Below are 27,998 nucleotides of genomic sequence, written 5' to 3' on the forward strand. Positions count from 1 at the left end.
AGGCGACGTATAATCGAACAATCCGTTGAATATAACGGGCTATTCTAGTACGATGTCATTGAGTTTTCATCCAAGATAAGTCTGCCCTTCCGTTGCAGAAACATAACCGTTTTCAATGCCTAAGCCAGATTAGAAATTGTCAGCTGCAGAAGGCCACGTCGCATATATATGTGCAAAAGTTCAAGTGGAGTACATCAGTCTCATTCGAGTTCACCAACACCCAATAAATACGTGTATGATGGTTAAGGTTTCCTTTAACAGAGTGCACAGAGCGAAACGTTATGGCTGCCAGCGACAGGAGCTCGCGAGCAAGTGCGCGCGTACTCTGTCGACCGTTAATGCAGTCTCATAGTGCGCGCAGAAATATATTGGTGCGTTCACCTGGCTGGCGGCTGACAAGGTCACGTGTCAAACGTCTGCGTTCTTCTTGCCTCTTCTTTTTCTTTTCAAGGTCCCTAGCATATGCTATACACCACGTGTCGCACTCTGGCAGCACGTTAATCCTCACTTCGTCATTCTCGACAGACGTGCGCAACGAGCCACGCAGCCTGCGTCACGAAAAACTGTTCGTTCGTTTCTCGTTTGCGTTTTCAGCGGCACAAAAGGGGCGCTCATCTATGCGCGCACGAGCCATGCGGGGGCGAACGTTTCGCAACAGATGAATTGCTCAACGCGGAAGGGCTCGGCTACCGGGAAAGCCATTGGTCAAATCGCCACCGGCCACCCACCGCTTGGGCAATACTTTCCTGAGACGGTACTCTCCCCGAGTCGATGTCTGGGCGCATCTGCATATACGTGCAAATGCTCCGCTCAATTAGAGTGATTTGCCGCGCGCGACTGACCAAGCAGCGCCGCGGTCGTTAGAGCGTCCAGGAAGCCGCCGGGGAAGCGCCTTCGACACCTTAATAACTGCTTATCGAAGTACAGCATGGAGAAATTTCGCACGATAACTCGGCTCTCAAAAATAAATGAATGAATAAAATGCCGGCGACACGAGCCGGCGTTCGTTGCACACCGCAAGCATGCCGGCGCTATCTTAACTCGGCTGGAAACTGTTACGAAATTACGCTTATACAACTCTGCAACTTTCTGGCTGAATAAACAGCGACGCTCTTATCGGTGTACGCTTCTATCGCAGACTGAGTGCCGTTATTTATAGACTGACTCACGCTTTCGCGAGCGTCCGTCTTACAAAACGTATCGTAGTGTGGATCCACTTAACTCCGACTGAATTGTGAAATTAATAAAAGAAGAAAAAGAACATTCATAGCCTTAAAATACCCTTCTTCTGTCCAGCTACGAAACTTTTTTTTTATTTTCGAAAGTCTGCCCTTAGGCATAATAATTATTGATTAAAAAACCACATACATATTTGCTTCGTATACGAAGTCAAGTAATGAGCGGTGGTGAGGCCCACGAATTCACCGGTCAAGGCCGGGTGGTCGGCCAGGCCTGAAGTCTGTTGCACGGAGGTGGCGACGACGGCTTAATTGTAGACCCGTGAAAGTCCACAACAGTGTTCGGAGAGTTTTGTGTTGGCTCTTGTTATATGTGACTAGCAAAGGACTCAAAGAAACGAGGAAAGAACACCGGATCATAAGGAAATGTTTCTCATTTTTGTTTTGCTTTCTTTTTGCCTCGTTACAACAATAAATTTTGCTAATACACGCAGTCCTTGGCGGCTCGTTGTAATGCTGTAGAGTCAGCGGTAACCGCCCCAATCGTTAATTTTGTAGGCGTTGCACAACAACATGCAAGGCTGCAACAACATACATAAGGCCTGCCGTAAAAAGCCGAGTTCATTGGAGTCTTAAATTTAGGACTTCGTATTTTCACTCAATGACGTTTAGTTTGACAGCTCGCTTCGGCGAAGACAAGCAGACTGGGGGCCTGGTTTTCTTTATTTCCGTTTCACTCGTGTTCCGTAGATCTTCTACTCCTTTTTTTTTTCTTTCTCTTATTTTCGCGCGCTTTTTTTTTTTAAGCCGGGAACGCTACCTTGCGAAGGAAACGGTGGCCGCGCACGCCAGATATCATCCATGCGTGTCGTATACATACGGTGCCGAAGCGTTCCAGCGCGTAAGAAAGAAACGGTGTGTGCTAGGATGGAGGAAATGGGCGCGCGGGATTTTTGTTGCTAGGGGATTTTGTTGCCCCTCCCCGGCTTCTTTTCGTTTCTGAGAAGTTTGCGATGCTTTATGGGCGCATCTATTACGCCGACTGCACAGCGGCGGCGGCGGCGCGTTCTCCAATGCGAGTGGATTCCCATCGTTCGGCGCCGGCGACGAGAAGACCTTCGCAATTTTCCGCCATGTCGTAAAGAAAATTGAGCGTTTTGTCTCCCGCGCGCTGTTCGTGGTGCCGTATAAAGCTGTTTACCATAAAGACAAAAGGCGAGCTCTGTTCTCGAAATGGGGGGGGGGGGGGGAGGTTAAGGGGGGTAAGGATGGGACAGAAGATTGCCGCTGTTGACGGGACTCTGCGACTTAACGAGACAGTGACATATGGACCGATTGTTTAACAGAGCGCCATATTCACTGGGGAACGTCGACATGTATAACAGCAGAGTCGGGCATCTTTCTAGTGAGTTCTGATGCCGCAAACTGTGCAATGAATACAGTCGGTGAACAAAAAACAAGGTAAACACATGCAGTGTAGTTATAAGGTGCGCCGTTGGAGTGTGCGATGGACTCGAATAGTGACTGGATGGAGGGGATACAGTATAAATGTTAGAGCAGAGCAGCACACAAGGACTGGCGAGGTACACAAACACAGCGCTGACGTTCAACCTAGCTTGACTTTCAAAGTTTGAAAGTAAGCGCTGTGTGTGTGTGTGTGTGTGTGTGTTTGTGTGTGTGTGTGTGTGTGTGTTTGTGTGTGTGTATGTGTGTGTGTGTGTGTGTGTGTGTGTGTGTGTGTGTGTGTGTGTGTGTGTGTGTGTGTGTGTGTGTGTGTGTGTGTGTGTTCTTCGCCAGTCCTTGTCTGTTGCGCTGCTCTTACATTTATTATGTCCTACCAACGTGCCCAAGTTTCCCCCCTACATCGAGATACAGTAGTTTAGATATCCCGTGCGCATTGAATTCGTTGGATTAGGTGTTTTATTACAGCGTGGTGTTTGCTTGGCAAAGTCTCGTTCATTTGTATGTTCTATCACCACGTTGTCATCTAACGTGCGTGTGTTCCATAACAGCTTTATGAAAGGCCTTTGCGCGGCTTACGGTAATGCGAAGCTGCCTGGGCGTAACGCATGTCGTCACGTGAAGTAGCCGAAGAACATTTTAAAAATGGAAATATGATAATGGCTAGCGAATCTAAAGGTGGAAAGGGTTGGCTGGACTAGCGTGCCTCAGAACTGCTCCTCAAAACTGCGGTAAAGAGTGAAGAAAAAAAAAAAACAATTCGGAGGAAAGGATGAGAAGATAGATTAATACAGTGGGAACCCTGCTCTACGACGCGAATATACAATAAAATTGTTTCATTGACCGCAGTACTGGAAACCAAGTCCGGCGAGTCGAAATGACAGCTTCTTAGTTACTGAACCATAGTACAGCGTCGCGACAGCGCCTCGACAACCAAGCGCCCACTCTACAAGCAAGCACCTATGCCCCCCACCCCCTCGCCGTTTCTGCCAGGAAAAAAGAATGTAGCTGATTGTATGCTAATCTGGCCACGTGGAATGGTTACCTCTCGACAAAAAACAAAGAGGATAAGGATACCGCAGAGGTAAGGACTCGAAAGAGGATAGAAGAGCGTGCACTACTGTTTCAGCAACATCTGTCCAGACACGGAGTGCAGCTGCCTTGAAAAAAGAATGGTGTAATTTCGAAATCTACGACCGCAGCATCAGTTCTCATTGAAAATACATACGTACACAACGGCACGAACTGTGGTGCCCGAAACTGTGCTACTATGTATGTTTCAAAGAACATAAAGATATGACTACATTGCGTTGTGTGCGACGTTTTAGTCGCCGCTTGATGTATGGTCGTGAGGAATGAGCTGGAACACTGAAATTATCTTTCAAAGGTCGTTCCGGCTAAACGCAGTTAGCAAGCGCAAAACGTTCATGACACTAAATGCTCGAGCGTAAAGGTGTCTCTGGCACTTCGACACGTCACATAATATTGGTACATTACAAGTAATCGTTCAATAAACATGAATTCCAGCTAATATTGCTCACGATAGTACATTCTACGACCATTGTCTATCTTTAATTAATGAATACATCGAAAAATAAACTGTATAATTTTATACACGTATAAACTGTATAAATAAGCGTGTATTTTTTTACTCGTAATGCTTTCAAATCGAAGCCGCATAACTGTGGCCTAGAGGCCTGACACAAGCTGATTACATATATATATATATATATATATATATATATATATATATATATATATATATATATATATATATATATATATATATATATATATATATATATTGTGAGCGCTGACTGTGTCGGTCATCATCTTCACTTGTGCATACAAATCATCGTGATCATCATCATCGTGTTGGATCGCCGGTGTTCGGGTTTTTGGTTCGCGCGCCTTTGCTGTAAATACAACAATCGTTCCGTCGTACCTGACGTCGTCTCAATATATATATATATATATATATATATATATATATATATATATATATATATATATATATATATATATATATATATATATATATATATATATATATATATAGCAATGCTCATTCAACTCGCCACGGTGGTCTAGTGGTTATGGAGCTCGGCTGTTGACCCGAAGGTCGCGGGATTGCATTCCGGTAGCGGCGGCCGCATTTTCGATGGCGGCGAAAATGCTTGAGGCCCGTGTACTTAGATTTAGGTGCACGTTAAAAAAACTCAGGTGGTCGAAATTTCCGGAGCCCTCCACTACGGCGTCCCTCATAACCATCTCGTGGTTTTGGGACGTTAAACCCTAACAATTATTATTAAATGCTAATTCAGGCATGTTCATAGCGCTTACAAGGTTTAGAACCGGTGCATTGCATCATTAGTAACGGTTACTACCGCTTATAGCTGATTACTGTAACTAACATTACTGTTGCTAACGCAGTTACACAATTGCAACCCATTTGGCAAGTGGTTAGTGACAAATAGAGGGTTGGTTGTTGGAGTTTATAACGCCCCAAAGTGACTCAGGCTTTGAGTGACGCCGTAGTGGAGAACTCCGGATAATTTCGATTCCCTGGGGTTCTTTAACGTGTACTGACATCGCACAGCAGACGGGCCTCTATACCGTTTCGCCGCCATCGAAACCCGTCTTTCGAATCAGCAGCCGAGCACCGTAACCATTGTACCAGTGCGGTGGCTTAGTATCCGATAGTAACTGCAACCTGTTTTTATGAGTATAGTAGCTTGAATCGGCCAAAAGTGAAACGGAAGGCAGAAAGCAGGGATACTCATCAGAGGAGTGTCTTGTTACGCGCACACACGAACATACATAAAGGGGGATCGGACCGCCCCACCCCGTCCCCACCCCGGAAAAAAATTTCCGGCTACTCCCCTAGTTGGGACCTAATAAAAACAAACAGGCAGTGGAATCTAAGCGATGTGCTTTAAGAAACTCATAGAAAATTGAGACAAAAGGAAACTGTCTCCAAATATTTGCTCAGAATACCTCTACAAGCGATTTATCGTAGTGATAAATTAAAAGTCCATCTTCCCATGAACGTATACCATTACGCGGTTTCAACGCAGCTCATTAAAACAGCCTTCTTTCGGGGCCTATGTTTTTTTTTCTTCTCCTCGTACCAAGCTGAACCGTTCTGCATGCATAGCGACCAGCCGCGTGCAAATTATCTACACAGTTTATCCGATGCTCCGTTGTCCTATTAGGTTACACGTACGAGGCGTGACGGAACGCCATAGAGTGTTTGCCGGATCTATCCTCCACGTGCGGTACGCAGGCGTGTTTGTCGATACGGTTGTTTCATTCTGTTAACTGGTGGCTAGGTTGTTTTATTTGTTTGCTCATGATGTTGCATTCCTTTCTCTCGCGAGCTTTAGTTGGCATAGAGATTCTCTGGCTTATCGGTTAACCATGCAGTTTGTCTTTCAAAAACCACAAAGATGAAAAGAAAAGGAAAATGTTAACGTTAGTATGCTACACAGAATGCCCACCTTTTGCCACCTGCTTGTCGAAGAGATAAATTGTCAATACTGGTTTAAATGCATATCATCTGCCTCGTCTGGTTAGCTGAAGAGGGTTGATTAGGGTTGGTTAGGAAGAAATATATATCGTGTTTCTTTTGACCCCTTAACGAAATCGATCGCGCTTGGCTAAAAGCCAGCCAGTTTGTCTATCTCTCCTATTTCGTTACTTTTTTTTCTTAATGTTTGTCGCACTCTGTGCGCTGCTTCCAGCCTTTCTATGTTGCCAAGTGCGCAGAAAAAATGGTTTTGAAACAACACATGAGTATTTGCACTGTTTTCTTTGCAATATGAGCACACTATTCGTACTTTTTTCTCTCGTATTGTTGACTGGTAAACTGAAACACATGTGGCGGTCTTGTGGTGTAATGTAGATGGCCGCGCTTGTGGGTTTAGATTGTAGGAGTGTGCGACAATTCGAAAACTTCAAATATCGAATCGAATTGTGTCTGATTCGATTCGGTCTTCGAAATCGAAGAGCCGCTACTCATAAGTACGAATATTTTTCGCGTGGTCTACCAACATTTCAATGTGTCCACTGCACCAAAATGAACACAAAATTCGTGCGAAAGTACGGTGATCACACACCCATGGGCATAGTATAAGCATACACCATGAGAGTTTGCATAGAACGGAAGGCTGCTTCGCTCGGGTAGGTCTTGTTTGCGTTGTTCTGTCCTAAATGTGATGATAAATATTGCCTTTGCCTTCCCTTTCTGTCGTACCCCCTAGAGTGGCCAAATGCCGGAAGGTCGGTAGCTACCCTATAGAAGCTGGCCTCTTTTATCGCAACCGCAAAAAATTGGGGGACGCCTAAGCTTCGCCTTTAAGAGTTGAACGCGATAGCGATATTCTGTTCCTAGTGCGCAGTTCGAACACTACGAGTGTTTAACAGAATGCGCGCACTAAGGTGTGTGCCTTATGTAATGGGTAGCATGCTTTAAGCCAGGAGCAATTATGCGCGAGAAACTTTTTCGAAGTTGCGATGCACCCACTACGTGGTCCTAAGGGTATACGCGCAGTAATGTGTGTGCCTTTTGTAATGGGTGGCTCTCTTTAAACCACGAAGTCGTTATGATATTGACATGGTGGGACGCCCGATGGCAATGTACGCTTGTACCACGCAATATTACTGCGATATTACATCTCGTCCTGTGACACCTGTAGACAGGACGCGTATTTTTGGGAAGCATGAAAGTTACTTCCAGTGAAGCTCCCAGCAGAGGCGTGGCTGTGTGGTAGAACATCTGCTTGCCACGCAGACGGCCTGGGTTCGATTCTCACTCGGACCCGAACATTTTTATTATATTTATTTGCAGCTTTTTCCATTTTTCGCTCACGGACAAGATGATGATTTTTCGCTCACAACCAACGGCCCCGACGCCGACGGCGGAATTTCTGCGATACGAGCTCTTTAACGCTATCGCGTTAATGTTACGTTTAGGTTAGCGGGTTTCTTTCAATAAATTTAGAATACACAGCTGAGTGTATAGGTGCTGGATATGTTTGGTAGACATGGGGTGTTTACCTCGGAAAAAGTGTCAAAAGTGGAGAAGCAAAGGTTCATTCATTCATTCAAGACAATTTCAAGACAACAATAATGGGCCCAGTACAGATCCCTGCGGGTGTTCCGCAGGGATCTGTACTGGGCCCATTATTATTCCTCATATACATTAATGATTTACCTCACTGCACCTCATCCAAAATAAGACTTTACGCTGATGATTGCGTATTATACGAATCGATTAATTCTGCAGAAGATCATCACCGTCTTTCACAATCGCTCATTTCTTTCAGCGCTTGGTGCAAAACATGGCAGATGAACGTCAATTGCATTAAAACAGTCGTCATGTCATTTACCAATGGACAGAACCCGTTTTCGTTTGATTATTATCTGGATGGTACACAACTTAAAAGAGTGTCTCAATATAAATATTTGGGTGTGATTCTAACAAAAAATCTTTCCTGGACCAACCACATCGAATACATCAGCGGGAAAGCTCTAAAAAAATTAGGTTATTTGCGCCGTACTTTGGCTAAATCCCCCCGCGATACCAAACTACTTCTGTATAAAACGTTGATTCGCCCTATTCTAGAATACGCATCTGTCGTTTGGTACCCTTATAAACAATGTGACCTAAAAATCCTTGATAGCGTTCAACGTAAAGCCATCCGCTTCATATGCCGCAACTACAGCCACAACTTCTCACCAACACAGGCTCCGCAATCACTGAACATTGCACCATTGCACTCTCGTTATCGCATCGAATCTTTAAAACTATTACATACAGTCATCAACTCCTCTCCTAGTATCACTGGTGGTAATTACATCGCATTTATGGAAGAAACTTGCACCCGCAGCTCTCACATCCTGAACATAAAGCCTTTATTCGCTCGTACTAACACATTCAAATTTAGTTTTTTCCCACGTACAATAGACCTCTGGAATTCCTTACCGGGCAGTATTCGTTCCCTACAGTTACAAGATTTCATTGATGCCGCTATTACCCACTTAGAAAATAGGTAAATATCTAGTTTGTAATATGCAATGTGATGTTTTCTTATGTATTGCCGTATGTATTTCAGTTTTATTGTTGTTATTTTTTGCTCTGTTTGTATTAGTTTTGTATAACTCATCCACTCCTGCTACAGCCCTGCATTAGGGCTGCAGTATATTCAAATAAATAAATAAAATAAATAAATAAATTTGTGCAAAATGCCTTGGGAGGCATAGCAGAAGGCCCGGAAGGTGCCTGGCTATAGAGTTCTCCCGCGCGCCGTTGCGATCAAAAAAACTGGCGGGAATGCGCGCATGCTTTGTTGGGCGGACGCCTGTCGTGAGGCAAATTAAGTCTGTGTCACGGTCAAGACAGCTGCAAAAGCATCGTCGTAACATATACTGTCCTAATTGTTCGCCTTTATCGCGTGTATACTCTAGGAAAACTCATTTTATTTTGCTCTTCAAAGAGCCGTGTCTTGCGCTGCTTAACGAACGCGGCTTTCGATCCTGAAACTGTTTATTTAAATACAGAGGGATCGGTTGTCGCATTTGATTTGCCCAAAGTTCTATTTTGAATCCGCTTTCACAGAGCGACTATTTAAATTGGACGATTTCTATTCTTGCTTCACGGAGGACGGTGTCAGTCTGGCAAAGACAGTGCATGCCGAGATCGGTTTTAAATTACGAAGTTTGTAGCCTCCTTCATTGGATGGACTGCGCTTAACCTGCACGAGCACATGCTATATGACTCTTTCTTGAACTAAAAACGTAAAATATAGAAAGTCATCTCTTATTACCATGGTTTAGAAAGACAGGAGCCACCGTAATGTTCAGCACTGGTGTTTCACGTATATTGCTTCCCCAGATGTTTCCCCTGGTGTCAAGTCCGTGTGGAGCGGAAAGTCAGTTTACTACACGTTTTATAAACTGGCACTTTCATCTCGTCGACAAAAGGTAATGCCTTGAAATTCTACGGTATCACTATGAGCCCTCAAATTACTAGACAAAAAACTTATAAGTGAAGTTCGGTTCATTAGCTTGGTAATCAGTACGTATAACGTTGAATCATTGATGCCAGCTGCATCGTATTTCTGAAAATATGTTTGCATTAGCAGTTTTTAAAACTTGAATTTTGAGGAGTTGAAAAAAGACACCGAGTATTGAATCAAATATACACTATTCTCTCTTTTCTCGCATAAAATATGTAATTCGCGTGGAGCCTGTTTGGTTTAAAAAAAAAAGAAAAAGGAATCAAACTGATACATTCGCAGATGCATGTAACGGCGTTCGCAGTTACACGTCCGGAAAACTAAATAGCTTGTAATTGGTAAACAATTGCTTTCAGTTATCGGGAACACCATTATACATAACATAACATTGTCATTAAACAAAGGACGAACGTGTCATCAGACGCACGCACGTGTGATGCTGCATTACCACTCAAATTATGTACAAAAGGGATGCAGAATACTGGCCGAATAATAAAGCTGAACAAATGCGTACGTTGGATTAAAAGTGAACCATTTCTTACTGAATGACTGGAAATTTTTGAGCAGTAATTATCTGCTTCGTACAGTCGCTCGCAGCTATCCTGCAGCAGAATCATTTGGAGCAGTCCTCAGACAGATTGTTCCACCTCCCTCGAAACTCCAGTAAGGGTTTATACCTTGTATATATAGCAAACAAACACATATTTGACGGCTGCGAATACTGAATTTTCGAATACAAATCTAATATCAAGGTCATTCGAATTCGCATTCCAAATTTCAAATATTCGCACACTCCTAATTTTGATCTGTGTAATACGGGCTTTGGAGTCGAGCTTAAAAAAATGTTCGTTACCTTCACCGCACCTTCTTCAAGCGCATGCCGATGTTTTGGTGCGAGCAACTGAACTGAACGCAAAGAGCTGCGACCTTAAAGAGAAACGCACTCACCCGTCATGCAGAGCGTGGCCCCTGCGAGGCTGAAGGGCCACGAAGCCTGCTCGTGGCTGCAGTGGTATGTTCGCACCATGGCTACGTAGAGCACGCCGCTGGCACGGAAGAAGCCCAGCACAAACATGTTGATCCAGAAGACGGCCGCCACGATGACCAGGCCGTGTAGCTGCCGCGCGCGCAGCGCGGGCTTGCGCGACAGGCCCATGGCCCCTCCGGCTTGCGCTGCAAGTGCAAGAGAGGACTTCCTCAGGCTCCGTACGTACTGCGTGTTCACACTGTGCGCGTTTCGCGAACTCCAGGCTACAGCGCTGCAAGGTCCGCGGGAGACGCGCTCTAGCCCGACCGACGCTGCGTCGGATTATGAGGAGGATGCGATCAACGACACAGCGAGAAAACAGCAACTGACGGTCTCCCGCCCTCTCCCTCGCTTCTTGGCAGCCGTCTCTCTGCCACGGACCGAAGCTCCCTACGGCTTTAGTTCTTTCTATCACTTTTTTCTTGTAGTGTGCTCTGCCCTCTCTCATAAGACAAATGTCGTCGCCCGGTTCGCCCGGCGAAAGCGAAGGCGGGGCGGAGAGGTGACGCACCCTTTCGGAATTATGCTTTTTATCAACGGACTGATGATTTCGCAATCAAATGTCATCTAGAGCGCAGCGCTCGAACGCCGCTGGAGTCTTGCCCCTCTCTCCGGGACGTTGCATCAGAACAGTGGTGCTGGCACGGTCACGACGATAAGGATGGCTTCGCTGCTGCTGTGCGTGCGTGTGTGCGGCTCTTCACGGTTTAGCCGCCTGGCTACTAACGCGCTAGAAATACTAATCGCCGACAACAGTGATAAACTTGGCTGAGATTTCGCGCTGCCAGGAAAAAGTTTGTAATAGCACACCGTCAAAGCGTTAGCTACAGAATCCCATTGCAGCTCACGGAGATGGACGCTGCAGACACGGTTGAGATAAGCGGCGCAACTGGAAGCCGAATATCTCACGCTTTACAAGCTCATATTTGGGGGGAGAAAATGTCACCTGTTTCGTCAGTCATCTAACAATAATAAGTTTTGGAGTTTAACGACCCACAACAACGATATGATTATGAGGGACGCCGCAGTGGAGGGCTCCGGAAATTTCGACCACCTGGGGTTCTTTAACGTTCACCTAAATCTAAGCACATGGGCCTCAAGCATTTTCGCCTCCATCGAAAATGCGGCCGCCGCTGCCGGGATTCGATCTTCGGGTCAGCAGTCAAGCACCATAACCACTAGACCACCGTTCAGCAGTCGCTATTCAATACGCGCGAGTTGTTCACAAACACAGTTATCACCACTACTTTGTTAAGCGAAGAGAGCATGAAAAATTTGTCAACGTTTATTAATCTTTTTATTTTTTTACGAACTCGTCCAGGAATTTGTGACAGTCCTGGCACCACAGCAGCCGATGCAGCAGCACGATTAGCAAGCACATAGCAAATATGATGTATGGTTTGCCTCCCAATATCAGAAAATAAACGACGTTCTGAAAGGAACATCATTCAAAATATGTAGAAAGACTTCGTTTGGCTAAAATTTTAAGAGCTTCAGTCTGTATTGTATCGATTCGCTTATTAAAATCAGCGTTCCGTTAGCTTCAGCTAGAAACGCGGGAACTCTTATTCGTCGGCTACAGCCATAGGTCGGCAAAAAATGTGGAGCTCACTCAGACTCACTCGTGAAATATACTTTGCCCTTAGGGCTCATTCAGACCCGCCAAAATTTTCCTCAACCGGACTCACTCAGACTCAGGCTCACTCAGATTTTTCTTAACCGGACTCCCTCGGACTCAGACTCAACTAAATATTACTCACTCGGACTCACTCAGACTCACGGCTCGATCTGAGTCTGAGTGAGTCGACCCATGAGTGAGCTTGCCGACCTATGGTTACAACTATAGGCATTGCCTTGAATGGCGATTCTGGCTTTGTTATATATCGACTTCTTCTATAATGCACGCATTACGGCACATTAAGGCACCAACTTATACCGACTTTAATGACATTAGGCCGTATAAATCGCTCAGTTAAACAAAATTATTGGGTCCGTGATTAGGAACTTCTTGAAGGCGGAATCATCTTTAACCATTATTACCGCTTCTAACTTTTTAAAAAAATTCTAATGGCGATGTGCATATGTGATTAGTGGGGTGTTTCTTTGCAATGTCAATTACCGCGTTACGCTGTGTAGTGAGGGATTTTAACTTGCAAGCGATAACTCATCTGTGTGTTGGACGTTGCACCCACTGATTTCAGAGTCTCTTCGTTAAGCGACATTCATTTCTGACAGTTTATTTTAATGTCATAGCGTTAACTTGTATGCCATATCGAAACTATGTTTGTATGTACCACCTACGTTTTGTAATGTCGTGATCTTATTTTGACTATGCTGTATGGTGCACCTGTTCAGAAGCCACTGAGTAGCCGGTGCCGTATTTGAGCGTCAACGCCTCCTTCTATCATGCCGGTGAGAAAACATATAGAAAAAATTGGGGGACGCCTAAGCTTCGCCTTTAAGAGTTGAACGCGATAGCGATATTCTTTTCCTAGTGCGCAGTTCGAACACTACGAGTGTTTAACAGAATGCGCGCACTAAGGTGTGTGCCTTATGTAATGGGTAGCATGCTTTAAGCCAGGAGCAATTATGCGCGAGAAACTTTTTCGAAGTTGCGATGCACCCACTACGTAGTCCTAAGGGTATACGCGCAGTAATGTGTGTGCCTTTTGTAATGGGTGGCTCTCTTTAAACCACGAAGTCGTTATGATATTGACATGGTGGGACGCCCGATGGCAATGTACGCTTGTACCACGCAATATTACTGCGATATTACATCTCGTCCTGTGACACCTGTAGACAGGACGCGTATTTTTGGGAAGCATGAAAGTTACTTCCTGTGAAGCTCCCAGCAGAGGCGTGGCTGTGTGGTAGAACATCTGCTTGCCACGCAGACGGCCTGGGTTCGATTCTCACTCGGACCCGAACATTTTTATTATTTATTTTATTTGCAGCTTTTTCCATTTTTCGCTCACGGACAAAATGATGATTTTTCGCTCACAACCAACGGCCCCGACGCCGACGGCGGAATTTCTGCGATACGAGCTCTTTAACGCTATCGCGTTAAAATATAGGATGTTATAACTTCTTGATCACGAAATCGTGCGTATGAAGAATGTGGAAACCGGCGGTAGAATAGACTCGTATCGTAGAACAGTTATGTCATTACATTATGATAAGTCGGAGTTTATTCAACTTATGAAGGATGTTAGAAGTAATCAGTATCTTTTGTAAACGTCATCTTCGGCAGTAAAGCAAAGGCATTATCAACGTGCCATGCAACAATCGGCTCTTTATCCAAATTCTCATGATACCGCTGTTTCTTTTTTTCTTTTCTTTTTTTGAGAGGGTTTTCCAAGAAACCTGTCCAACGAGCTTAGATGTTGCGTACATCAACATTGCTCTCTCTCCTTCTCTGTGCTGTGGGGTGCAAAACTTTCGGTTCCTTCTCATACAAATGTTATCAGTGATAACATCTGTTATAAATGTTATCAGTGATCCGGCGCGGTAAGTGATAACTTATCACCTACCGCACCGGATGCGCCAATGCATAGCGATGCTCTATCGCACATAGCTGGAATCCCTAAATGGGAGAAAAAGTACAAAATCGTGATTCTTGATTGCTTGATACAAACGTGTACCTTTGTGCCAGGTCGACTCCCGCTGACAGAGATGAGGGGTGCGTGACTAGAAATATGGGACGTCAGCAGCCAGCGTCTCTCACAGCCGCGAGCTTTGACGCATGTGCTGTTTCTATGGGAAGTGCTGATTTTCGGGAGCAGTCTGTCGCAGACACTTTGTCGCAATACTTTGCTTCGCAGGCGAAAACGTTTCCTGAATTGGCATCCGAAGTGTTAATCACGATAGCCAACAAAAACTAGCGAAATTTGAAAGCATTTATGCGGCAGCAAAAAGCGACCTGCAAAGAAATAACGGTGTTGATCTGAATATTACACTTATCTTCCACCTATATTCGCCTTATCTTCCACTTAGTGTACACTTATCTTACACTACGACTGACCCTTCCTGAGTTTCCTATGTGTAGTACAAGGTTACTGAGTGTCGCCTCCTCCGCTCGGGCAATCGGCGCAGCCATTAGGATGTGTATAAGTGGGGGGGGGGGGGGTAATAAGGACCCGTTGGCATTTAAGTGTTGGTTATCTGCGACAAACTCCTGCTGTCTTCAATCACGCAAAATGACAGCTTCTCGCGATAAGAAACTCCGATTTCGACCCTTAGAAGGTACATGAAAATACATAGATTCAATAAACGATAAATAATTGCGTGCATAACGCTTAAATACGCACAGGTTCACGTTTAGATGTCATTTTAGCGTGACCATATGCATGAAGTGATTAAAACTGTAGGCTCTCATAGGAGAAAAAAGCTGGCCCTTGCGCCACAAAACCCCACTGATCATCATTAGGAGGAGAAAGCTGACGGCCCATCACCGGGGCCCGTATTCACAAAAATATATTACTTAAGAATTGTTGGTAACAGAAATCTATAGCCAGCAGTACTTTTTTATTTATGACATAATGCAATAGCGAGATATATTCGGGGTTGCCACTAATGAAATGACTCATTGCCATATGTGCAATACCATGACTATGTACAAGTATACACCTATGTCTCAAATGCGTGCGATTCTTCTGTGTTAAAGTACGTATGCAAAAAGCTATTAGACTTTTCCGCGCAACGTCGCTGACAACAACCTGTTTCGCTATCCTTTCCGCCGTTTGGTTTTAAAGCCTAAATTCAAGATGAAAAAAAAAGAAAACATCTTTAGTGACTCACCGGCGTCATTTGCGTCTCACCTCAGCTAAATTATCAAATCTAGACGTCTACTGCTGTTTACAAGACGTCAGAAAGAACTTAATGAAGAACATGATATGCAGTAGTCTGCAGCGGGTACCGGCGCCATTCCAGCGCTTTCGGAAATGGTGCAGCCGATGCACCTGTGCGACCAGTGCGTCAAAAAATGTTAACGATCGGACTATGAAATTTCTTCACAAATATACCACATTGCAAATATAACATGGGCCAGAAATGGCGAGAAAACATGGCTCGACTGAAATAAAACTAGGATTCCAGAACCGAGCCCCTGCATAAAAAACAAACAAAAACAGCACCTTACTTAGAATAGTTAATAAGAGAGCATGCGAGACAGTGCTCATGCTGAACATGTCATACCGAAGGTCGTAAACGATAATATTGAAGATCACTAACCAAACAACATGCGACTTTGTAAGTTAAGGCACTGTTTTTTTTTTAATTACATTGACGCGCTTCTACATTCCGATAGACCTCAGCGACTAAAAACGAACTTGTTCACCGCCTGCGACTAGGTTCCGACTACAGAAAGAGCTTATATATTACGTATGTTGTACTCAAAACCTTCGTTCCCAATGTGCACAACAACGCAAATAAAACTCTTGTACACATTGTAGAGGCTATAACCCCAGAGTTTCACTTCTGTTAAAATTGAATTCAGACAGAGACCAGTGCTCACAACGAAGCCGCTCAATCTGCAGTCAATCAAAAAACTTTTAAAAAGACGCATATTTCGCTATAAAACTGCAATTTTCTTGGAGATCAGTTCTTGGAGACCAATGTATAACGTTCGTGTTCCGTCAGAACGGCGCCCTATATACATCGCATACATTTCTTTTCTGGAAGTCAGCGTGCTCTAAATGTATTTGTTTATCCTTGGGAGCTTATCTTGTCCGCGAACAGCAATCGTCATCAATCTTCCTTCATCGAACACTCTGCGCTCGCTACATTCCTGTCAGGAGTGCTGTCACACGGATACGCGCGTGCGGTTCGTGATATGAAAGTGCTGCAGTGTTAGATGAATGAAATGCGCGCAAGATAGATAGCGATTGCTTTTTGTTGACAAGATAAGCCCCTAAGAGAGGAAATATTTTTAGAGCGCTATACGTTCTTTTTTCTGATGTCACAATTTGTGTTCCGAATATTTGTAGAGATTATGACGTTGTACGACGCGATTTTTTTTCTCTCACGACCTTTTGTTTTGAGTATTTCTTCTGTTTATGGTATGTATTATGACGTGCCTTTTTTTTTTTTTACCGTGACGATGTTCTGCGACTCCCGATACAGTTCCGTTCGTCGGGGGCATGAAGCAAGGAGCAGCTGGCACTATTTGCTGATGTTGACATGCATTCAAACTAGCACTCTGTTGGGGCGTAGCCTTAAAGTATATAGGAGGCTATGGTTGGGGGCTAACAAAATAATAATTTTGTTTCTTCGGCTTTCATGATTTTGGCAAATAAGCGTCTTTTTCTCTCGATGCAGAGCAGATAACGATAATAGTCGGGGTTTACGTGCCAAAACCACGATATCAAACCCGCGACTTTCGGGTCAGCAGCCGAGCACCGTAAGCACTGTATACCACTGAGGCAGACGATGCAGAGCAGAAGCGAGCAGAAGGCACAATAACATATTGCTACTTTTATCGCCAGCGTTCCTCCACGCATGGAATGTTAAGAACGCAGAGCGTAGCTTTTCGAAAGCAAGCAAAAATATTGCCATGTGCGAGATTTTTTAAATGTCAAAATTGATTATGCAGCGCTTTGATAGGCCTCATTTCTCACCCTCAGTGTGCTCGAAAACAAGGACAGTGTTTTGTCATGCACGACCTGAACTATTTCACTTGTTATCAGAGAATACAAAAAGAAAAAAAGAAAAGAACACGCAATTAAAAAAAAATTGAACAGTCATTTCACTGTTCAAGGTGGATGACCAGCAAAGCATGCTATAACACTTCACACAGAGTTAGACGACGGTACATGCATTTGTTTTCATCTGTTGGTAGTGATAGTGATGATAGCTTTGCCATTACTGTGATATACGACGACTGGTTCGGATGCAACCTTAGACACATTCTTGGCCAAAGTTAACTGTATACACGACTGTTGTTGAGTGACTTGTTGAATTGGTTAGACACAATATTAATGAGAACTAACAGACAATAATGCCAAGGAAAGTATAGGAGACGTTATTTGTAATAATTGGAATATAAATGTGAAGAAAGTAAAGTGGACGAAAAGATAACTTGCCGCCGGCAGGGACCGAACCTGCGACCTTCGAATAACGCGTCCGATGCTCTACCACTGAGCTACGGCGGCGGCCATCCTCCCGTCCACTTTATGAGGTATATATGTGATTTAAACCTAGGAGTGTTAGTCAGCGCCAATCGCAGCCATGGCGGCGAGTGTGGAACACTCTTTTTTCTGCCTGTTGGCGTCACGTAGCACGTGATCTTTTTACGAGCTGGCAGCTGACCAATAATCCTTCGCATACTACCTGAAGGCATCAAGTCTGCCACTTCAAACCAAACAGGGAAAGGTGTTGGTCCCGGGTTCGATCCCCAGGCCAGGAGGAATTTTTCGTAAACTAAGAAGCTTTCTTTCTGAGAAATCCATGCGGGTTTCCTTCTAGCTTTGTGCTTCAAACGGGTGGTTGTCAGTTTTCTCTTTCATAACAAGTTCCGCCACCTTGCGGAATCTCGCAGAACGGATTTGCTAACGCCTTCAGCACGAACTGAGTTTATTTCTTGTCTGGTTTTAAAAGTGCTGCACTGAGGTCTGCGACGGTGATCGCAGGCTAGTCCAGGCAAAGTGCGTATTACACTTTTATATCCTTTCAGCGGCGGTGTGTGCAATTGTACACGGAGGCGCACTACGGATGGAGGTGCGTGTTTCTTCACGTGGCTCGAAACGCAGTGTGAACATTTGTGCACGCTTCCCGAGTGGACAACTATAGCACTTATTTTACTTCATTGTGCTGCGCATCGCTGCAGAGGATCACTACGCCGGCGACACTACCTTGTTCGACGATCGTTCGACGTGCCGCTTTCCAGGACAGACGCGAAGAGCGTTATTTTGTTTTTGCTCGAAACGAATACAACAAAAAGCAAACTTGGCACGCATTTTGAGCCTAAGATTTGATTCTTTTCATGCAAAAATTTAACATGACTGGTTGCAATATTATTAGATACTTAATTACATGCTAATTACAATTAATTGCTGAAACTCGCACAAAACAGCATATTACTTCATTCTCTTTCATAGGATATAATATCGCGTACCTTGGAATTATGTTGTGCGAACTTGACGCATTTTCAGTCGGTCCATCATAAGTCGCGCGTGAAGGGGATGTATAAAGCAGCGACGTCACCTCGACCAGGTATTATTATTATTATTATTATTATTATTATTATTATTATTATTATTATTATTATTATTATTATTATTATTATTATTATTATTATTATTATTATAGGAGTGGGTCTAATACTGACATCTCAAGGGGGGGGGTCAGTATTAGGCCCATTCTTCTGTTTATTTTTGTTAACAACGTTTCTTTCGCCTCTCCCAACAAAGCACCACGACAATAAACTTCTTGTTAAGGTTACCCAGGCTCAATACCACATTTTCTCCGAAAGTCTTGCTGAGCCTGTACCCCGTGCGCTTGCAACCTTGAGGGCACATCCCACCATAATTTTCGCACCGTGTAGAACAACACATCCAACATGTTGCCTTAGTACAATTTCATCTCTTCGCCCAGCCGCTCATCCTCACTAGCATACTTAACTCGGCTAGGATGGCTAATTTGGCTCCACTGCGGGGGCTAATGTCCGAACCTCATTGTGACACACCTATAGTACATGCATGTTTGCGATTGTGACCCGGGGGCCATTGCAGGAACGATAGCCCACGTCAGCAGAGTCGGCTGCAACAGCTCTCCGTCTTTAATGTTTTACGGGTTCGCGGTAATATCTTTCGTTTTTCGCTCCATTTTTTTTTTCCTTATCACCACGTTGACTCGTATTAAACAAAGGCGATGTTAATTGGCGCTGCTGTTTATAAGGTCATATTTCTATTCTCTATATAGAATCGCGTCAATATTTCTCCAACTTCGAAAAAATTATCGCAGCTTGCGCTAAGTCGGGCAAGGCTGGGTCACAGACAGAGGACCTGGTGGGCACCTAGCTGGTCCTGGCTTGGCCAGGCTTTTACCCTCTCTCTTTCCCACCCCTTCCTATACTACACTATACAGGGCTATGCTTGCTCTCTTTTTCTTTTTAGATGCGAAGCAGCTTTTGCGCTGGGATTTGTCCGTAGTTCCATTGGCGACCGTCCGCTTTCTACCAGTTAGCATAGCCATCTGAGCGCGCGCTCGCGCCAAGGAGAAGTCTTCTTCCTCTTGTTCTTCGACCGCCTTGATGGTGATACGTGCAGAGCACTTTAGGGGCCGGGGCTGCCGTATGCTGTCCTAGCTTGGCGTAACGCAGGCAAAACCATGTGTGCTGGCACGCGCTGGCGCGTTCTGGCCTGTGTAAGGGGCTGGTTAAGACGCTGTAGCCTCTTCCCCTTACAGAGCTCCCTCAGCATTCACGTGATGGCGTCGGGGAACGAGATTGTGCAGACGCGCGATGAACCCGCGTGGCGTGCTCCAATAAGAGTTCGGGACGAGTAACAGCAACAAATAGAGTGAGTTCATGGGGTGCTCCACTTGCCAGGGCGCGTTAACATCGGGCAAGGTGCCCGTGATGAACGGAACTTTAAGTCGACCCATGCGCTGCTTCGCATCCCCACATGGTTCCTTTAGTGGGAGATGATGTAATTTTTTTTTGTCTCAGCTTATATCTATTTCTTTCTCTCTCTCTCTCTCTCTATTTTTTTTATCTTTCCCGTTCTTTCTATCTTTCTTTCCCTTTCTTGCCTTTTTTCTCTCTCTCTATCTCTATTTATAGCTTCCTCTTTCTTTCTATCTCCTTCTCTCTCTCTCTACTTCTTTCTCTCTCTTTCCTTGATTCTCTCTTTCTCTTTCTGTCTTTATTCCCTTTCTTTCTCTCCAATTCTCTATTTTTTTCTGTCATGCTTTACCCTCTCTCCTCCTCACCCTCAATTCTCTTTCCCACCCGTTTGCTATACTATAGTATACAAGGCTATGCTATGCTATGCCTGGATAGCCGAGCGGTTGCGACGCTCCCCTTCGGATCGCGGGTATGCGGATTCGAATTCCACCTCGCCAATAAATTTTTTCGCCAAAAAATTTCTCTCTTTCTCTTTATTTTTCTCTCTCTCTTTCTTTCTCTGTCTTTGTAATACTTCTCTCGCCCATCAGAGTAATTGCATCCAACGCCGGACAAATCGGCGCACGTGTTCTGGGAGCCAAGCGGAAGAAGAAGAGGATGAAGAGAGTGCGTGCCGGTTCATGATGATAATAATATTGTATCTACGACACACGGCAAACATCGAGCATAACAGCTTTGCTGTAAAAGAAGCCATAGTGCGGACTGGGTAAATAGGCGGGTTATTTGGACCTGATAATTGCGTTCAACTCAAAGGTTTTTCGGTGCTAAATGCAGACTTGACAGTCTACGGTTGATATATCAGCTCCTTGAATGCAATTAGAATGCGAACACTGCGTCGGTAGGTGTCCCCATTTTCGAGCATTTCCTGTCCCGGTTCTGTATTATTTCACTGGCGTTTCGGTGTCCCCATTCTTTGCTCTGCACGGGAGAGATACGAAGGTGGCGACAAAACCACTGCCGCCGCTTTCCGATCACCGCAGGCCTGCGGCATGAGTGGCAATTTTAGTTATACACGTACCATAGATGGGCATAGCGAACATTCTCGTCTTGTGTTTCACGTAGTGAAAGATGCAGGCCGCCGTTACGTGCGGCTCTATTACTGCAATGTACTTCCTGGAAACACGGTGCCATTTGCAAGCAGGGCAAGTATACTATGTACAGTCGCGAACAATATGACTTGCGACACGGGAGCGCGTGGCCTCATGAGTTCAAAGATTGAGGATGGCTTCAATTTGTTTTCATTTCAACAACTAAATAATACTTTCTTATTTGGAATCATCCCTGAGTGAGAGAAGAGCGTCTAGTTGTGGAAAAAAAATGGCTAGTGGAAGCCACGCGCAGTCTTTGGACTTGTGAGGCCACGCGCTCCCGTGTTGCAAGTCATATTGAGCGCGACTGTACTCCGTTTCATGCATAGCGTAAAACTCTGTGGAAGCTATGCAAGAGGTTCAGCCATCAATGTTTATTACTCCACGCGTTTCGAAATCAGCCGTAATCAGCATTCGTGGTTCTCACGTCCTGTCCGTCACGTGCTGTGTCCGATGCGCCGTGGGACACTGAGAATAAAAAAAAAAGAAAAAAACAAACAAACATCGGAAATGAACTCAGCGAAGCGCGAAATGATATAAAAATAACCTATTGTCAGCCGTATAACGTATACAGTTTGCTTGTTATGTAGAAAACTTTTTCGCGTATTACGCGGCAGAAAAAAAGAGTGATTTCACGTACTTGCTGATAAAAGCACTGAACTATTTCTTGATGCGAACGCAACTGCTGCAAGAAGTCACGTTAACGTCGACATCGTTGCGCGCTGTGTATGAAACTGAGGTTACAACACCAACGGCAGCAAGACCGTAATACGTCAATCCTTTTCGTTGACACACCTGCAGGAAGCTGCGGCGAATGGTAGTCGGAAGTAACAATGAACTGTTTGCACAGAGTGTAGGCTGAGTATATAAAGTGGCACAGCTGTCTCTGTGCACCCCTATCAACAGTGACGCATGAGCTGCGCGGCCTTGTCTTGGATTCGAATGGACATGCTGACACTTTTGTGATAAGCCGGCAGCACATCACTCGTCAACGCAACCAACTGCGACAAATTAATCCTTCAGCTTGCGCTCGCACTAACGTGTGTGTTGCGTTATCGCGAGCTGCCCTCGATTCGAGTCTAAGCGAAACCTCTGGCGTCAGTATGAAGCAATGTGTGTGACCGGGCTAGGTGGTAATCCGTTATGGAAAAAGAAAAAAGACAGTGTAACAGCGGACAACCGACGAATAGAGAAAGTATGTCGTATGTCTCTTTTCGTATGTCGACCCCTGTCGCGATGTTTCTTTTTTTTTTTTTAATATGGGTCAGCATGAAACTATTTGGTTTCGCAAGGCATGCCCGTGTTTGGGGTATGATGCGATAGTAAAACGAATGGTTTGACGAGTCTATGACATTACTGAATACCCGTGTACTGTGCGATGTCAGTGCACGTTAAACAACCCCAGGTGGTCGAAATTATTCGGAGCCCTCCCACTACGGCGTCTCTCGTATCCTGAGTCGTTTTGAGACGTTAAACCCCATAAAACAACCAAAGCAGTTTAACCCTAGTGTCTTGTTATTCCCAAGCATCATTGCACCGTCACCGCGATCAAATAAGGTCCATGGAAGGCCGGCATCTTTCAGAGGCTCTATAGGTTTCGAAGTGGATGGAATTGTTAACCGGTCAGCGGTTCATATAAGCTAGAGACGTTTAGATTATTGACCGAACAAAAGCCGGCAAGAAATTGATGGAACAGGAGTTGTTACAGGCGTACGTAACAGCACATTATAAAAATAGCGCCTTGTATGGACCTCCTTGGAACGACTTTACAGGATTTCTTAATCTCTCATTGACGCATCTTAAAAACCAAGATTAGCATCGTGTAGCACATACTACACGAATTTTTCACAGTTCAAGAAACGTACAACACGTACACAGAATTTCACCCCGATGGTTCCAAGACGGCTGCATAAGGAAGTAGCAGTGTGGTTAAAGGTACGCGGGGACGCAGAGTTAGATTACCGCAGTTTGTATCTGTTCCTACTGCTGAGTGCTATGCCATGTGGACAGCAATAAAAAAAAAAAGATAAGTGCGTAATACGAGAAATCAGTAATTTACGCAGATTCTTTGGGTGCACTGGAGGCCGTCCACATATATACGATGACAGTAAAAACCCATTGTTGGTGACATTTTAAGCGTGCTATCGCGCCTAAGTGAAGTTAAGAATGTTGGCGTCTGCTGGGTCTAAAGACACGTCGGGATCCCCGGAAATGAAAGATCGGATGAGCGTTCAGCAGCTACAAAAGATCTTAATATATCAAACGTAAATATTACTGTTGGGGATGGCACTATAACCTTTAAATGAGAGCGTAAATTACAATGAATAGAGAGCAATAAACTTCATCTAATTAAATCAGTCCTTGGTGAATGGCAGACAATGATATCACCGAAAACGTTTCATCGAAGTAATTCTGTGCCGTCTTCAAATAGGGCACCCGCACGTCACGCATAATTACTTACTGACAGCGGAGGCACAACCAACATGAGATAATTGTCATGAGTCATTAGTACTATTGTACATTTTAATTACTTCTCGACATATCAAAACACATAGACAGAAATACTTCCGTGTACAGTAAAAGCTACACAAACCACTTCACCCGATGTTAATTTTAGGAGATAATCTATTGGTGCCTCTGACTGATAATAAAATTTCTAGATGAAACATATTTTTTAAAAGAGTTTTAAGCACCGCAATGTATGCTACACCCAATAGAGAAATCTTATCATCATGTGGCTGGTGCATCATAACCTTAGTCGCTTTTGCGCCATTTAATCCGCTGCAGCGAGCGAAGCGATCTTCGTATTGTCTATGGCTTCAACGCAAACTTTGCGATGAGAACACAACACGTACAGAGTTATCAGCTGTCGGCAGATCCACTGTAAAAATACGGCGCGCGCGACCGCGGGTGACCACGCCCGGCTGGTCAAAGCACGCATTTTCTGCCGTAACCATGCAGGCCCCCCCGTCCGGCATCCCTCCGTGCGCCTTTCGCGCGAAGGAGACGGACGACTCATTTCATTTCTGCGTTTGTCGGCAGCGCTCGCGCACATTAACTCGCACATAAAACATATGACGCACGGGGCGTTATCGTTTTGCACTTCATATGGAACATGACGGCGACGGCAAAGGTGCGCCTGAAATATCCATATAATTGCTATCGCAATAAAATGATTTAAGATTGCTTGGTCTAAGAGCGATAAACTTCGAGCAAGCAGAGTGGAAAGCTACCCCGCTATTCGCTTCGAAAAAATGGACGACCTCGTGAATATTGCCAAACATGTACAAAGCATAATCTCTCGGAGCGCCCCGTCTTCGAAAAAAAAAATTAATTCGCAACAGTGCCGCAAGCAGTAGTATCAATGGCATCATAGTTACACATGTTAATGTTAGCAGTACTTCCTCGTAAGCGCTGGGATTATTTCACTGCTTCTCCGTTTCATTCATCTTCTGACGTATTTTTGCCGACTGAAATTAATGTTTCCTCGGGCGGTCTGTCCAGATTTTGCATGCTTGCGGGCTTTCGACTTTTCCATGAAATTAACATTCCTGCCGGGAACGGTGATGGAGTTGCCGTGTTCGTGAACGAAATGTTGGTGGTTTCATAAAGCGACATTTCATTTTCCTGGTCTCAGCCTGCAGGTTTTAACGTTGAATTTGTCTTTTTTTTTATCGGTTTACTGCTTTCCATGGCGCAACGCACGATTTTAGGCGCACGAGATAATACTTTCTCTTTTTTCCCCCTGGAAGAGCGCGTGTAAGGTGACATATATATCGATATTCTCCGTCCTATCCAGTCCGTGTGTGGCTTCAGATGGCCCTTGATGTTTTATCAAAATGGGGTTTGCAAAGTTTAATTAAAGCACTTACCCGAGAGAAGCTCTTTTCAGCGCATTTAGTTGCTTCATGCTCGGATCATATTAACGTTCGGGCCCGTAATCTTACGACGCTGTCTGCAGTAGTGCACAAAAAGGTTTCAGACCGTTTTCTCTGTCATCCGTTAATGCATCCGATCTTCATCGCCCATTGCGTAGAACCGTGCTAAAGCAATCATTGTGATTGAGCCTCGTGCACTTCGACAAAGTGGTAGTACATAACTACACTGGTGAGATGAATTTTTCTCAACTATTCCTCTCTTCGAGGCATATATATGATATCTTGAGAGAAATGTTATATGAATCGAATCGTGTTACCCCACGCAGTCGTATAATCCGGTGTCGAAATATATGATGTATTAACAGTAATTTATAAAAAAATATTTATTTCACATTGACCTTGGCATATACGAAGCGTATGTGCTTAGCATGTACTTCAGCCCATCTTCTTTACATTTTTTTTGTTCGCGTTATTTCAGTTTTTTAATTATCCATTTCCAAGCTTTTTTTTAGTTTGTTTCTTGAGTCAAATCAATACACATATCCATAATTTTCGCGGCTTGGCCTGTCATGCGATGCTATACAAGTCCCTATTAGGCTTCGGCGGTACGGATCGAACCATGTAATTGTGCAAAATGTGCTGAACAAGTTATATTAGTATTTTCGTTGTTAAACCCACCATTAATTCTCTTATTCGTCCGGCGTTTAATTATACATGGCGGTGTTCGTATTGGTTTTGTATGCTATATCACGCTTAACTTAATCCAGGCTGAATGTGTCTGCAAATCCACGCATGGTCACACGTTAGCGCGACGGTAGCATTACTATGTAGTCTTTACATTTCCTCGTAATGATATGCACCGGACGTTGGGAGCTTACACGAGGCGCCCATTGTGTATGTACTGGAAATTACTCCGAAGCTTAGCTTCATTTCGTGGAAGAACACGACGCTAGGATGGTGGTTTTCAGCTTTCTCGCTTGGCTGCATTCCAGGCTAATTTTATGGGGAAGCGCAGGCTGAATTCATTCTCCCACCCAGGCGTCATCGCGAGCATAACGTCTTTCTTTTCTTTTTTTCTTTTTTGCGACGTCTAGCGCTACAGTCTTGCACAAGGGTGCTCAAAGCGCTGCTAGCTAATATGAAGCAAGACAATTAAAACTAAGTGTTAGCTTAATGACACCGTTTTAAGGCACGTGGAAAGCGGCTTGCGCAGTCTGCTCTGTAAGTCGTGGGCAAAAAGAACACTGCATGCATGGGAATACACAATGCTTTTTTATTACCTTTTTTGGACACGTAGAAGTTTGTACAGTAGCACACTTGCGGAGTAATGTGTAGAGCGTGCATAAAGGACTGTGTTAATTGCGCAACTTTCTTGCAATTCTATTCTGGAAGAGTCTAGAGCGTTTCATTTAAGGGATGTGCTCTTTCGGAATGAGCGCTGCCGGCATACGTGACTATGAAGTGCGCGCTCGGCCTGCGTGCCATGTAGATGGCTGCAACTGCGTTTTGGGGAGTTCAACAAGACGGGCCAAGCAGTGCATTCGTACGAAAATAAAGCGTCGACTTCTCTGGGGACTCTGTGTTTCGGTGGCCCTTTCATATAGCCGTCTGTCATGTTTTCGCTTGCACTGGGATTTCAGCTTACAGCGGCGTATTATGATATACGCCGGTTTCTTATGTCGGGGATGTGCCTGAGATGTCAGCGCGAGCTTCATTATCCGCTTATATCTCTCTGCGCGTTCGACGATTCGACTACGCTGCGTGGCAGGCACACTACACACATCGCGGTCAAAGTATACATTTCGTTGACTAGCGTATAGGCCACTGTATCGCGTGTCCCGCGATAGCGAAGACAAGGGATGACAGTGTTTTTGTAGAGGTGCGAGAGTTCCGAAGTTACTGAAAAACAAGTTATTTTTTCTATAAATTTTGGAAACATTGCAAGTGTACTCTAAACCATATTTAGCATAGCGAATTAAATAGAGCTGCACGTCAGAGTCCACGCAGATAGTTTTAACACTTGTGGCAAGGTCTTGTATCTCAAGAAATTCAATTTATTATTTATTTATTTATTTATTTATTATTTATTTATTTATTTTTGCCCCGACATCCGTCGTCTTGTCTGGCTTGCCGCATGCGCTCGACGTTTCGTGCACGATCTTAGTTGGTGTTTGCCGCCCGTGTGTTCCATTCTTCATTTCTAGTGGGGCCAGGGGCAAATAGTGGGGTCTGCCCAATTTTTGAGGCACATACCAGCGCTGGGAGTTTCGCACACAAACAAACGAAAAAATATCCGAGCCCTATACAGCTTCGCTGAAAAAAATCGTGATGCAGCATCAAAATTCTGGGCAAAGGCCCAGCGTGCGAGCCGAAACGTCTTTTTTATTTCTTTTGAATGTGATCCTTTCTGAGATCGGTGCACACATTGAACTAATATATTGCACACACTTGATTTGGTTACGTGTCCCATTCAAGGAGGATAAATCCTCCTTGGTCCCATTAACATCTTTATTTTCTCAGCATACTTATCCCGAAAAACGTATTACGTGGAATCGTATCAGCTAAATTCCATTGTACCTGAGACTACAAGATGACAAGTATATAAAAAAAGAAAAAAAGAAAAAAAAGAACTGGGAGGGCTGGATTAAACTGGCGACGTAGCCGCGCTAATAACGGACGTATACGCAACCAGGAATAAAAATGTTGGCCCTGCAGCGAATGTTTA

At 44.4% G+C, this 27,998-nt stretch overlaps 1 protein-coding gene across 1 annotated transcript in view; it reads right to left on the reverse strand.

Moving 5' to 3' along the window:
- Nucleotides 1–27,998, reverse strand: part of LOC119378966 (uncharacterized) — a 68,112-nt gene that overhangs the window by 15,246 nt on the left and 24,868 nt on the right. Inside the window, exon 2 of the mRNA XM_037648078.2 lies at nt 10,607–10,831. Coding sequence (XP_037504006.1) covers nt 10,607–10,814 — 208 coding nt within the window. The 5' untranslated portion in view covers nt 10,815–10,831. The remainder of the gene's footprint in view (nt 1–10,606; nt 10,832–27,998) is intronic.

This window comes from Rhipicephalus sanguineus, chromosome 1 (genome assembly GCF_013339695.2).
Source record: "Rhipicephalus sanguineus isolate Rsan-2018 chromosome 1, BIME_Rsan_1.4, whole genome shotgun sequence".
NCBI classification, from domain to species: domain Eukaryota; kingdom Metazoa; phylum Arthropoda; class Arachnida; order Ixodida; family Ixodidae; genus Rhipicephalus; species Rhipicephalus sanguineus.